The sequence below is a fragment of the Papaver somniferum genome, chromosome 5, assembly GCF_003573695.1.
Source record: "Papaver somniferum cultivar HN1 chromosome 5, ASM357369v1, whole genome shotgun sequence".
Lineage (NCBI taxonomy): Eukaryota > Viridiplantae > Streptophyta > Magnoliopsida > Ranunculales > Papaveraceae > Papaver > Papaver somniferum.
The window spans coordinates 126,859,523-126,874,040 of NC_039362.1; the positions used below are offsets into that span (position 1 = coordinate 126,859,523).

Sequence of the window (14,518 nt, forward strand, 5' to 3'; positions counted from 1 at the left end):
TTATGTATAATTGCTCAATTTATGAGAACACTAAAAGAAGAATGATAATTAATTTGAAGTATGATTAAGAAAAAAGTTAGGGTTTTTGTTGATTTTTAGTAAGAGGGAGATTTGAGTTTAATTGTTAGTAAAAAATAAAAACTTGTTTGGTTTTTTGTTTTAACTTTTGGCTTTTCTTTTCATTTTAATTTATTTTTTTTGGATTATGGTTAATAAATGTATGGGTTATATTTAAGAGAAGCCCTTTTAAATAGGGTAAAGATATGCATGGTACAAGAGCTACTGGATTAGCATTCTGACCGCCAGCTGTTAACTTAGATATATGAGGTTCATATGAAACAAAATGGAACTCCTAATTGAGTAGGGGATACATTCATCTGAAACACAAAAGAAAAATATCAGATGTTTAAAATAAAAAAGACCCTAAAAGCCCTAAAAAGAAACAAAAAAAAAATAATCTAGAAATAATGAAAAGAGACTTATGGAGATGTTCGTGATTGAGAGAACCAGGTACCCGTGACGGATCATTCAGGGGGATTCCAAAATGTTGTGGGTTAGTCCGTGAAAAGTTAGGGGAGTGTATCCCTTGGAAACCGGGTGCAACTCTTTCAATCAATCCAACCAATTTCAGTGTCAAAGATGAATACTCATTCTCAATTAAACAAGGTGATACACTAATGCTCAATCTTTTGAATAAAATTAAATTGTTTCCTTGCTATTGTCGTATCTAGAGTTTCCGATGATGAGTTGGTTGTGGTAACTCCGTCTGCTTTAAGTTCTGAATATGCCTCTTTTGCTACTTATATTCGTATAAGATCTCCACTCATGTCGATTATTGAGTTACATAATTTTTCACCTTGTACTCCGCCTAGCTAGTTTAATAATTCAATATATTAATTCATATCAATAACAACTTTCATTCACAAACTTAGAACAACGTGAATCACTTTTTATTATATGTTTGTTGTGTTTTAAACTTATAATCCACATCTTTATTCCTAAGATACTATAAAAAATATTACTGGTAATACTAATATATTACAACTGATATGGACAGTCGTAAGATTTTCTTGATAGGAGATAAGATAATTGCTACTTGTAAGGGATTTATATACTGGTGGCGAAATATTGTCAGCCGATCACAAACAAGGATACAACGGAATGCTTATCTAACTCTAGAAAAATGTGCAGAATATGCTCATGACTTTATGGTTTCAGGACACATGGATCCAAAATTATCTTCTCAGGTCTATATTTACAAAGAATCCCGTGAGATTATATTCAAAGGGATTATTACTACGGATGAGAATGTGAAACTTTCTTTACATTGTATTTTCATCGATGGTCCAGAGGACATTTATTCATTTGATAGGGAGATCATTAAAGAACAATGGAAATGAAAACTTCAAACTTTTACCATCATTGGCAGTGGAGGTGATTTTGCTGGGAAACTTAGAAAGTACTTAGCATCCTTATCCAACTAACAATAGTTCTATTTTTATAGAAAATGGTAATTCTATGAAGATAAGAGGTGTTTTTATCACCTTTCAAGCTCCATACTTCCTTAGACTTGTCTTTTCAGTATTGTCCTAGATATAATAAACCCAATCTAGCTAGCTCTGAGTCTAGAAATAGATAAAGAGATAGTAAGGTCACTATACTGTTTTTCAGAGAGACCGTCTCTAGTGCATCCCTTATATACCGTGGTGCATGTTGCGGCCACTCCTATTGGCGGAAATAATTCAACTGGTTTCTAGTTTTTCATTTCACCCTTTATAAGTGGCGGCATTCGTACCTACCAAAGTGAAATAAATATTTAGATAAGTGTAAGGCTCCTGACTACGGGTTTTATGATTTAGCCTTCACCACCCTTGGAAAGCTTGGGAAAGATATGATATGATAGCTTTTTTGAAAAAGTCGAGGAATTGCACAACTTGTCATGAGTACAATGTAAGAATAGGCAACTATTTGTTTCATAGATTTGGACTGGTCATTCAGAAAGGTGTTGGAGCCCAGCTTGTAGCTCGGCTTCCAACCAACTCATCGTAATTCACTTTTTCTATTAATAAATGAAGACTCTAGCTTCAATTTCTTTTTTTTTAAAAACCTGTAAATAGGAGATTCATCTGGTTTCCTTTAACCCCTTTTTATTTTAATTTTGTCTTTCATCTCTTCCTTAAAAGAAACACCCAATGGTGGAAGTGAAAGACCATTAGTAGACTTGATGGTAAGGGATTTTCCATAGCAATTTTTGCAACATATACTGTCTAGTTTTCAGCTTTGGTTCTGTCAATTTCATACCAGGAAAAAAAGAGATTCAAAACTGAAACTGATAAACAATCAGGTGTTTACGTCATAATCATCGTCATTATTTCTTAAGTCAGTTGTTGTTTGTATCTTACTGAAGTCTTTTTCTGAAAAGACAATAGTCCCACATCACTGGTTTCCGCATAATGAAACTAAAATATAATATGGAAGGGCCGCTCCACTAATTACCGATTGGTTTTGAGTTGGATGCCCGCAGATTTTAACATGGTATCAGAGTTAGGCCCATACGTGGGATGTAGGCCGAATTAGTGGCCGCCGTGACCGAATGACTGGTCACGTGTGCACCTGTGACCAAATGACTGGTCACTCGTATGACCTGTACGTGGGTGGACCGTTACTGAATGTCACCTGCACACCTATAACCCACACGTGCGTAGGCCCACGTGTTAGTCCGAATGACTAGCCTTACACGTGAGGGAGGGTGTGAAAGGATAATAGTCCCACGTCACTAGTTTCCGCATAATAAACTTAAAATATATTATAGAAGGGCCGATCCACTCATTGTCAATTGATTTTGAGTTGGATTCCCGCATACTTTAACACTTTTGCATCACACCATGTTACAATGTACAATCCTGTTACTACTGCAATAGCACCTTCCAATCTATCGAACCAAAACACGAGTACGTGATTTTCTTACTTAGTCTTGTGCCATTTCTTCGTAAAGATTGCTCCATAAAATATAAACTTTTTGCTTCACATAGTACTCTAGGGTATCTACAGTCACACGAAACAAACAGCGGGACACAAATCATATAACCAGTGGAAGATCCAGTACAAGTAATTTTAATTGGCTCTGCGCTTTGCCAGTCCTAGTGATAAATAAAATTAGTCATTAGTCACTTTGACCATCAAAGAAACTTTTGATTTTCTATGAGTATTGTTTTTCAAGCCATCAAGGCTAGAGACGGGTTTGTTCCTAGAGTACTGTATATAAATGGTCGCAGCGTAACAGTTTAACACTACTTGCACTAACTTCAGAATCTCGGATCGCATAATTTTTCCATTTTCCTCTTGAACCCTCCGCTCCTTGTACTGTTTTCACGGGCGAAATGAAACCCTCAATTCCTATTGCTGCAAAAATAGGCATTTCGTCCCATACCAGATCCAAAGTTGAGCACAAAAGCAATGTCACGTGGTCAAATCTTCAAGTAGAGATTCCCGATGAGATCTTTTTGAGGTTACAGCGAAATCCATCTTGGTATCGAGGTGTGTATATAAACTTTTCAAAAATCTACTTTCTGAACCTAGTTTTATCAAGGATCATATTAATCGCACTATTCAAAGCAACACGAACCCTAAACTCTTATTCAGTGATTTCTCGCATGGTAAGAACCTTACGATTTACTCCGTAGGTATTGATTATGTTTCTATTTCATCAGCCCCATCATCCTCATCATCAACACCACCACCATCCGTTGAATTTCGTGGAGCTGTTCTGATATATTACCCATTTGAATCTAATAATACATGTTCTGTTTCTTTTTTGGGTTCATGTAATGGGTTAGTTTGCTTAAAGGTTTTTAGGACTGATAAAGTTCATTATCAAAGGGGACTTCTGCATACTAATTATTTTAGTATTTTTAACCCACTCACTAGACAATTTAGGGAATTCCGAACGCCTCGAAATGATTACTGGTTTGCTTGTGGATTTTGTTATGATAGCAACATTGATGATTACAAACTCGTAGCAATATCGAAAAGTGATGATGTACCTGGTTGCTCCAATGTTGATGTTTATAAAATGAAGTTAGGTTCATGGAGTAGTATTCAGGGAACCATCAGTTACGTAATTCGCTACAATAGTAGACGATCTCGTGGTGTGTTTTTCAATGATCTCTTCATTGGTTGGGAAGCAAAACCACAAAAAAAAACCTCCTTTGAAGTTATTTGTTGTTTTGATATTAACAATGAGGTTATGGCGGATATTCCATTACCTGAAAAAATTATGCCACCTCAAGATTTTCCGGGAGAAGTTCATAAGAATATGGGAGTGTGGGGAAACTGCATTTATGTAGCTTTTATTTGGAATCCAGTCAGAATGGATGTGTGGGTGATGCAGGAATATGGAGTAAAGGAATCTTGGATTAACATTTTTACCACAACCAAACTATCATGGCCCTTCCAACCAAGTCCATTTTGGAAGCCGCTAGTGTGTTTTGACAATGGGGTAATTCTAACAGATACTGATGGAAAACATTTACTATTATTTGATCCAACAACTAAAAGAGTTAGATCAGTGGCGGTCCTTGATATTGCAATGGTGGTCTGTGGTCATGAATCGAGAGAGTTATGTGGAGACCACAGTCTCACTCAACTCCGGTACTTATCTGGAGAAACCGATTAGAGGTAGGATTAGGAACGCCAAGTATGCGTAGTTAAAGAGATATGCCTAATCAATTGAATTTCAATATTGTTATCTAACACAAAGCGTGTAGAATGATGGACTGGTGGGTTTTCTTCTGGTTTCACTTTTTCTTTTTCCTTATTTGCTGTGGAATTTGTGGGTCTTGTGTCCTCCTAAGAATTTGAGTTACATTATGTTGCAGACTCTTCTTTCTTCATCTTTTACCTTTTCGTTTGGTTACCTGTTTTTGTTACCATGGATAAAAACACTGCAGATTGTTAAATTGCAGTAATTAGTGTTGGTCCACCCTTTTGAAAATGAACCCATGGGTGCTCCCGGACCGGAGGGTTTTCAATCGGGTTTCTTTAAAGCCAATTGGGAGATCTTGGGGACTGATATTACAAACACTATACAAGAATTCTTTAGAACAGGGATTATGACACAAGAGTTTAACCATTCTTTTATCATTCTTATCCCAAAAATATCATCACCTCAAACCCCAGCGGATTTCAGACCGATCAGTCTCAGCAACACGATTTACAAACTTATTTCCAAGATCTTAGCTAATAGATTAAAGCCCTTATTGAAAAGGATTATTTCTCCCAATCATCCTTTCTTCCAGGGAGACAAATTGCAGACAACATTATAATAGCTCATGAGCTAATTCATTCCATGAAAACTTCCAAAAAAAAGAAGGGTTTTTTTGCTCTTAAGATCGATCTTTCCAAAGCCTTTGATAGAATCGAGTGGCCTTTTATCAAAAAAGCTTTATCCTCATTTGGATTTAGTGAGGACTGGGTGAATCTCATATTCCAATGCATCTCCACCACCTCCTTTGCTATCCTTCTAAATGGTTCCCCAGGCCCAACATTTTCCAATTCCAGGGGTCTAAGACAAGGTGATCCCTTATCCCCTTATCTTTTCTTAATTTGCATGGAGATCCTTGAAAAGGCAACAAGAGAGAATAAAATATCGGGACTTCAAATAAATAAACATGCCCCTACCATATCCTATTTATTCTTCGCCGATGATTATTTTCCTTTCACCAAAGCGGACCTGGGAGAAGCGAAGAATTTGTTGGACATCTTATCTAAATTTGGGGAAATTACAGGCCAAATGGTTAACCTTCAAAAATCGGGAATCTACTTTAGCCCCAAAATCCATCCCAAACACGGGAAAATAATAGCAAAAATCCTCAAAGTCCAGCTGATGACTAAAAAAGACAGGTATCTAGGTACTACCCTATTCTTTGATAAAAACATGAAGGAGAAGTTTGAACCGCTACTTCAAAAATATTATAACACTTTACAAGGTTGGAAGTTGGTGGAGTATTTAGGAAAAGTGAATATACTCGTTTATTGTTATTTTTCTTTGATTTATTATTATTATTTAGCAAATAATATTTAATTAATTAAGATATTTTCTCTTTTATTATTTAGGTAACTTTTAGAAGTATCTAATAGTATTTATTTTAGTATTTTATTAGTTTAGAAAATATCCATTAGATAAGGTAGTAAGTATTTTTAATAATTAAATAAAATATTTTGTTATTAATTGATAAGGAGTTATATATATAAAGAGCTCCATGTTTTGATATTAGAGGAGAAGATTTTGATTAATTGAAAAGTAGTATTTTCCTTGAGAGTGGTATCTCGGAAATATGTGGTTTTAGATTTTTATTTTATTCAACGCTTCCGCCCTGCATCAGTTGGTTCAGAGACAGGCAACGCTCCTGCATCATGTTTCGAGGAAGAAATTATGATGTTGTTCGAAGAGCCGCTCTCAGCGATGAGAAAGAGCAAGCGGTAATAGATGATCTAGAACGGAAGGTTAAGGCGCTCACCCTCCAATTGGCTGAAATGCATCATCAGCAAGAGCCCCATCATGGTCCTAGCCTACAGCGAGTGGAGGAAGTGACCGGTGATGAACAAAAAAACTTCCTTGGCGACAAGGAAGAAGGATTTCAAGGAGTTGCACATGATTCACGAGATTCGTTGGAATCCGGATTAAAGCTTGAAATCCCAAGGTTTGATGGCATTTTTTCTTTTTCTGTGGTTGAGAAAAATAATATTGCCGTGGATTGGAATCTACCACCAATTTATGATATTTATCCTGATGATGAGATCATATTATGTTCTAGTTATGTTGATTCATACTCTCTAAAAGCTTTATGTAGTCAGGTGGATCAACGACATCAACTTCACATTTTCAAAGCGCAAATATTTTTGAGTCAAATAGCAATTATGCCAAGATTATTTAAGTCGACGGATTATAAATATTTTCATCGACGAATTATTTATACAAGAACTAATACTGGCAAAATTCGAGGGCGAATTTTTTCTGAGAAGGGGAGAATGGTGGAGTATTTAGGGAAAGTGAATATACTCGTTTATTGTTATTTTTCTTTGATTTATTATTATTATTTAGCAAATAATATTTAATTAATTAAGATATTTTCTCTTTTATTATTTAGGTAACTTTTAGAAGTATCTAATAGTATTTATTTTAGTATTTTATTAGTTTAGAAAATATCCATTAGATAAGGTAGTAAGTATTTTTAATAATTAAATAAAATATTTTGTTATTAATTGATAAGGAGTTATATATATAAAGAGCTCCATGTTTTGATATTAGAGGAGAAGATTTTGATTAATTGAAAAGTAGTATTTTCCTTGAGAGTGGTATCTCGGAAATATGTGGTTTTAGATTTTTATTTTATTCAACGCTTCCGCCCTGCATCAGAAGTCCAAGTTGCTTTCTCAAGCGGGCAGAACAATCTTAATTCAATCCATCCTTCAAGCGTACCTAACATACCAGATGCAGATGCTAGATCTTCCTAAAGAAACCTTGGATAAATTGGATAAAATCCAGAGAGACTTTTGGTGGAAGAAAGATAGATCAAAAGGAAAAGGTGGTTATATAAAGGCGTGGAAAGGCATGTGCAGGCCAAAAACACAAGGGGGTTTGGGAATAAAAAATCCTCATAATTTCAATATCGCCCTTCTAACTAAATTAGCTAGCAGATTAATAATGGAAAAAGAACAGCTATGGGTTAAACTCTTAGAAGCAAAATATTTCTACAATTCCAATCCTTTCGAGCCTACAAGAAACTATGAGTTGTCATGGATTTGGACAAGCATCCAAAAAGGTCTAGATATCATTAGAGGCAATTATATTTGGAAAGTGAAAAATGGAGCTACTGCGAGCATTCGGGAGGACAATTGGATCCCCAACTCGGACATAATAAATATACCAAGGGACAAAGATGATAATTTGCTGCAAAAAGTTCAAGAGTTTATAAATAATTAAGGTTATTGGGACAAGGAAAAGATAGATGGGTTGTTCTCTTCGGACATAAAACAAAAAATTCTAGCTATTACCCCAAATATAGAAGATTGTGATAGAATAAGATGGGTTCACCACCAGTCCGGAGATTTCTCGGCAAAAAATATATATAACTTTCTCATTACTTGTAATTCTGATAACGAGAATGATATTGATATCCCCGTGGAAAAAACTCTGGAAGTTACAGACTCTGCCTCGGATCAGGTTTTTTATTTGGAAATTAATTCAGAAGGATCTACCAACCTCGAGTAGACTTGTGGCTCATAACCCAGAGGTCTCCCCAGAGTGTGAAATGTGCAATAACCAAGCAACGGAAACGGAAAATCATCTGATTAGAACATGTCCTTTTGCCAGAGCAGTTTGGTTTGGTTGCTCCTTGGAAACAGTCAATTCGCAAGTTAACACAGATGTGATTAGCAAATGGGTTGAATATTGGATCACTGATAAAAATTTCTCCCTATTCAGGGAACAAATTGCAATCATTATTTGGTTCATTTGGAAATATAGATACGAGGTCGTTTTCAGGAAAACAGTTCCGGATCCCTCCTATTTAATTCAACAAATAAAAACTTTCATCTAGTCTTCAATTATCAAAGAAGAGAACAAATCTCAAGGCATCCGAAAACCGAAGATTATCAAGCACGAGTGGAACAACTTAAGGTCGGATTGGATAATTTTCATCGATGCATCCTTTAAAAAAGAAAATCTTTCCATGGGATATGTCTTCATTTTATACTCGGCAGACCAAGAAGCTTTCCTTCATATTTCAGCAGGCTCTAATTGGGCATCCTCGGCTTTTCATGCGGAAGCTACAGTCCTGGTAAATGCTTTAAAGTGGCTAAAAAATAATATCCTTTCTAGCGTCTGTATAGTCACAGACTGTAAACTCCTTTGGGATTCTATCTCCAAAAAGGATACAGGAGCTTCATGGGTTGCAGAGAATACTATTAAAGAAGCAACTTACTTGTTAGATAACCTTCCTCAAGCTCAAGTTAAATTTATAAACAAGGAATACAATATTGTTGCGGACTCTGTTGCAAAAGAAGCAAGGATCAGAAGACTTCACCACATATCAACACACTTGTGTCAACGTGTGCGAAAAGAAAGTATTAATTCTAATATTTTTGATGAACATGAAATTGTAGATCTTCTGTATTATATTGCTTAAGTTAATATATTAACATTTCCCATCAAAAAAAAAATGTTAAAGAGTGATGATAGACCCATCGAAGAACAGTATTGTGATGTGCACCGAGAGGGGATCGAACGACTTCAATGTCACCCTCTCTGCATTGAGATAGGGGTGGGGCATGAGTGGGCCCCACCACCCTCTCACACAGTGCTGCACTTCACTGTGTATCTAACATTTTTGAATATGGGTGGGATTTGGGTTGGTTGGTCGGGTTGGAAGGCTTGGCCGAGGCAGACCCGAGGTAGAAATCCTTTGCCCAGATTTTCCATGGAACCCGTGGAGGTGCTTCCCAAGTCCCGTCCAAGTTATATTCCTCGGGCTCGCCGGGTTCCTCGGGTTGATCCATGCTAATACTTTACAACACAAAAATTGTGGACAATTGAAGGGGTTCAGTTAAATATCCACCAATTATGTGTTCATTTTTAATTTTTGTGTACAATAGCACTCAACTCAGCATATTCTATGTTAGTTTTAAAAGAAATATTATCAAAATATTCAGATAAACAACTCTTTGCATTTTTATTCATTCAAACTAATAAGGGAGATATGATGTTTCGTACGATAACAAAAACTACATACTAATTACTAATAAAGGAGACATGATGTTTCATAATTGAAAATAAACAACTAAAAACTAAGCAAATGCAAATTGAAGGTTTATTCTTAGCTAAGATCTTCGTGATAAAACATTTTACTTCTTTTCAAGATGGAGGAAGAGCATCACCTCCCTGGACTCCAGCATTGATTTCACCTACTTCCATCTCTTCAAGTTCCTCAAATGTCTCTTCAATATCTACTTACTATAAAAATAGTTTATATAATTATATAGTAGTTTCTCGGGTTGGGTGGGTTCCTCGGATTGGGTGGGTTCCTCGGGTTAGAAATATTTGTGTCCATGCTTGCCCAAGTTTAATGGGGTTTATTAAAATTGTGCCCAAACTTGCCCAAAATTTTAAAATATATTGTCCATGCTCGCCCGGCGTTGGGGTTCGGCATGGGTTGGGTGGGTTGACCCAACCCAAGTCCCACCCCTATTTTCGAATGTTAAATGTTAGTGGGCTTTGACCCATGTGATTGAAAAATGTTTTGAGACCACCCGAGTAGTTTCTCTCTCTGTTTTTTTTCTTTTTGCATCACCCTTGGACAAATAACTATACGTTTGTATAAGAACCATTTTTTAGGGACCATGATTTTTTTTTGGGGACCATGGTCTTATTAGGCCAACCTTCCTATACTTATAAGGGGTGTCCTAAAGTTAGGTAAGTATATATTTACCCTTTACTTTAATTTAAATTAAAACTAACCTAATAACTATATAAATCTAATCATATATATCTAATCTAAATGAATCTATTAACCAAAATCAAAATCAAAATCGAAAACAAAAAGTAGGGGGGATTCGAAATTTTTTAGTTTTGAAAAAAAAATTATCCTCTTCTTCTTCTCTCTTTGCTTGACGTTCCTCGTTCAATTGAAAAATGAGTATTAACCATCAAAATGAGTTGAAAATGGAAGTTGCAGAGAGAAGTTCGGCTAGGAATTATGTGAAAAACTTTGTCGAACTAACCGAACTAATCGAACTAACCGAACCTAATGGAATTATGTGTAAAAACATTTCCCAACTGAACCCTAATAGTTCGGTTAGTAGCAAAAAATATTTCCCAACCGAACCCTAATAGTTCAGTTAGTTGCAAAAACATTTCCCAACCGAACCCTAATAGTTCGGTTAGTTGCAAAAAACATTTCCCAACCGAACTTTAGTTCGGTTACGTCGCAAAAAAATGTTTCTTAACCGAACTTTAAGTTCAGTTTGATCGTAAAAAGTTTTAAATTTTTTCATAAGGTCACACCAAATATAGAGTTCGGTTTGATCGCAAGGAAAAATTTCAATTTTTTGTAACCGAACTTCTTACTGGTAACTAATCATTACTAATCATACTAATCACTAATCATTAAGTTCGTTTTTGGTCATAAATTTGGGTAACCGAACTTAATCGCAAAAAAATTTAAAATTTCTCGCAAATTTTTTTTTTAAATTTTTTGTAATAGAACTTCTTAATGGTAACTAATCATTACTAATCATACTAATCATACTAATCATACTAATCATACTAATAACTAATTAATCATTAAACTAACACATTTAATTAAGAAGGGTAAGTTCGTTATTAAGAAAGATATTTAGATAAGGGGTGACTTAGGATTACTTATAATGTCTTGCCTAAAATAAAATCATGGTCCCCACAAAAAAATCATGGTCCCAAAAAATGGTTCTTGTATAACTGTTCCTTGGCCGTTTTGTACATATTTTTTCTTTAATATAACATTCTTATTCAAAAAAACGTTTGTAGATAAAACTAGGCTTATTTTTGAAATGTACGAGAAAGAAAAATGCAGAACCTACAATATTGGCATAAAAGCAAACACAAATAAAAAGAATAAAATAATTAGTTTACAATCATTAAGTAATCTCTTGCACATCTGTCTCCGCATCTGTCTGCCGATTATCTATTTGCAAATGGATGAATGACAAAACTTCCGTACTAAATTGTTTACAGTAGTAATTGATTGGTAAGTACTAGCTTCGCACAATTGTTTGTTTTATATAGCCCATTAAGGCTTTCGATATCCTTTGGCAACAAACTTTTGCACATTTTCGGCCTTAATCATGTTCTGATTGGAGAAGGGGTTGTTGCAAATCAATTCTGCAAACAATCTCTTCATCAAATGATTCTGGGATCACAATTTTGACTACTTTCTTTGAATCATCATCATTATTGCTTGAATAGGTTGTTGTTTGCATCTTTTTGAAGTCTTTTGCTTTACCCCATAATACAATGTACAATCCTGCTACCACAGCAATAGCACCTGCCAAGCTGTCGAACCAAAACACCAGTATGTGCATTAGATTTTCTGACTTAGTCTTGTGTTGTTATACTGCAATTAGAGTTGAATGACCGCAAATTGAATACAGGATTTTGAGAAAGTATTTATCAATCAACTTACCTTCCTGTATACAGCTCTTCATGAAGGAATAAGCAAGCCAAGATTGTAACGATAACAGTACATAAAGGGTTGAACATTGCAGAAAAAAGTGGCCCCCTTAATGAAATGCACCATGCTTGAACGAAGAATGAAAATGCAGAACCTATAACACCCTGCACACATAAACATACATGTGGTGAGCCAGATATAAGTGCAACTTTGTAGTCCTAAGTTTTTTCACATTTCTTTATATGAAGCATACGTAGTTTTCTTGAGATACATACAGAATAGAGAGCACATATGAGTTCAAAACTCGAATGTAAACGCCACGAATTAGGATTTGGTTCCAAGAAATATGTGACAACAGCTGATTGCAAGGTTGCAAAGAAACACATCCACGCGGATAAACAAAGGTGATTAGGATAACTTGCAGACATGGGAACCTGCAATAATTAGTAAAACAAGATTAAGTTAGTAACTTAGTATCTACTAATGAGAGACATTTTCTGAAGAAAGACTGCAACTAAGAAAATTAAAATACCTGCAAAATGAGCCAAAATGACCAGCAAACACAACTTCCTAAAAGAAGAAAACAACCGAGCATCCAATTATTGGGACTTCCAACAGTCATAGAGGAGTTGAAGTAGTGAAAAATGATGGAGTTCTGATCTTGTTGTTGAGGAGTAAATTCTGTATTGAGAAGCTTTGGACCCTTCATGAATGCTATGCAAAATGCTCCACTGACACATATTACTGTGCCGACTATCTTTGCCAATGTACTCAAGCTTCTTATATCAACTTTCTCTAATCTGTTTTCAGAGTCAGATTAACACTTTGAACAGACAAACTTTTTTTTCCCAACAATATGTAGATATATAAAGAGAAATCAACTTACCCAATTAATGCTGCTAGCAGAAAGGTGATGGCAGGGAGTAAGTTTCCCATTGCACTGGCTATGGATGATGAAGTCAAATACAATCCTTCAAAGTAAATATTTTGATTTAGTGTTACCCTGCACAATCAGAAAATCATAGTCACTCGTATATATCACCTTTCCATGACCAGCTTTGAGTTTAGGAATCAGTCAAGTAATTGATAAACGTTGACTGACATGGCTGTCAATCTCCAAGTAGCTTACCCAATGAGAGAAGCAGTAAATATCAAACTAAAGCTCCTCATTCCTAAAGCAGTTCCTGGTTTTTTCCTGTGTGGAGTCATTTGCATATTTGATGAACATTTGAGAGTACAGAGACAAAGAGACAAAATATTTTTTTTACTGTAAAGCTTTACCTTTGAGAAAAATAAGCAATAGGAGCAAGAACAAGAGTAGCTATGGCTTGTCTGTAAACAACAAAAACTCTAGGACTCATTCCCTGTAAAAGAACACTTCTACTGGAAAGTGCTACAGCTGCATAAGTAAACTGCAAACCAATCATAGCCATTACAGGCTTATAATCCTCCCACCTTCCCATAATTTCTTTCTTTTTTAGTTCTTTTTGCAGAGAAGATGAGAGGACTATAAGTCTGTACGTGTTTAAAAGTAGATTCAATTTTGATGTGCTTTACATAAAGTCTATATTGCCTTGGTCAGCAATCATGTAATTCCAAACTAAAAAGGAATTGTGTGTGGTGTCACTGCATGTGGGTGCATGCGAATCGGCTACACGTAATGTCTATGTGTATGATGAGGTTGGGCAGGTGAATATTGGGTTTTCTATATTCGTTTCGAGTTGGCTATAGCCTGTTATATTGCTATAAAACAAAAATGATTTGTACTGGGAAAGTTCAAGAAAGAGTTAAATTGAAAACGTAAGTGTATACGTGGTGGACACAACGGATATCCCATATGTACATATGCAGCGGTGAGTAAGCATTTGGTTCAAGGGGAGGTGCTAACTGTTAGTGCTTCCATCTGCATGTGGTGGTATTCTGATCCTAATTATTTCCTCTACTTTCTATTGATGACCTGCGGGGATAATGAAATGCAAATGATTATTTAAAGAAGTAATTTCATAACCCGGAACCATTAACTAAATGGGTCTGCGGGGATTGTCATAGCGAGTAGAAGTATAGTGTGTCTGAATACATATCCATAAACAATTTTTTAATTTTTAGAAGTCAAAAAAGAAGAAATTAGTTGGGTGTAAATTTCAGAATGATTTCTAGAAATAAAAAGGTCGATTTTTTGTGAAACAAAATATCTTTGCTTCTGACTTCTGCTACTGGAAAAGCAAAAACACTCCTGCTTCTAGTATCCAAACGCGTTAGAAATATTTTTACTTCTCATAAAAGTAGAAATACTTACTTCAGAGAAATAAGAG

The 14,518-nt window shown here is 35.4% G+C and overlaps 2 protein-coding genes across 2 annotated transcripts; one reads left to right on the top strand and one right to left on the bottom strand.

Annotated features, from left to right (window-relative positions):
* Positions 1–3,380: 3,380 nt before the first annotated feature.
* Positions 3,381–4,675, top strand: LOC113279565 (F-box protein CPR1-like). The gene is made up of 2 exons (XM_026528251.1): positions 3,381–3,537; positions 3,684–4,675. The coding sequence occupies exons 1-2, from the start codon at positions 3,381–3,383 to the stop codon at positions 4,673–4,675; spliced, it is 1,149 nt and encodes a 382-aa protein (XP_026384036.1).
* A 7,017-nt stretch (positions 4,676–11,692) lies between these two features.
* On the bottom strand, positions 11,693–13,688 carry LOC113277783 (WAT1-related protein At4g30420-like). The gene is made up of 7 exons (XM_026526777.1): positions 13,488–13,688; positions 13,336–13,401; positions 13,093–13,209; positions 12,739–13,006; positions 12,482–12,640; positions 12,219–12,370; positions 11,693–12,088 (listed from the first exon to the last, which is right to left on the bottom strand). The coding sequence occupies exons 1-7, from the start codon at positions 13,667–13,669 to the stop codon at positions 11,875–11,877; spliced, it is 1,158 nt and encodes a 385-aa protein (XP_026382562.1). The 5' UTR covers positions 13,670–13,688; the 3' UTR covers positions 11,693–11,874.
* Positions 13,689–14,518: the final 830 nt, after the last annotated feature.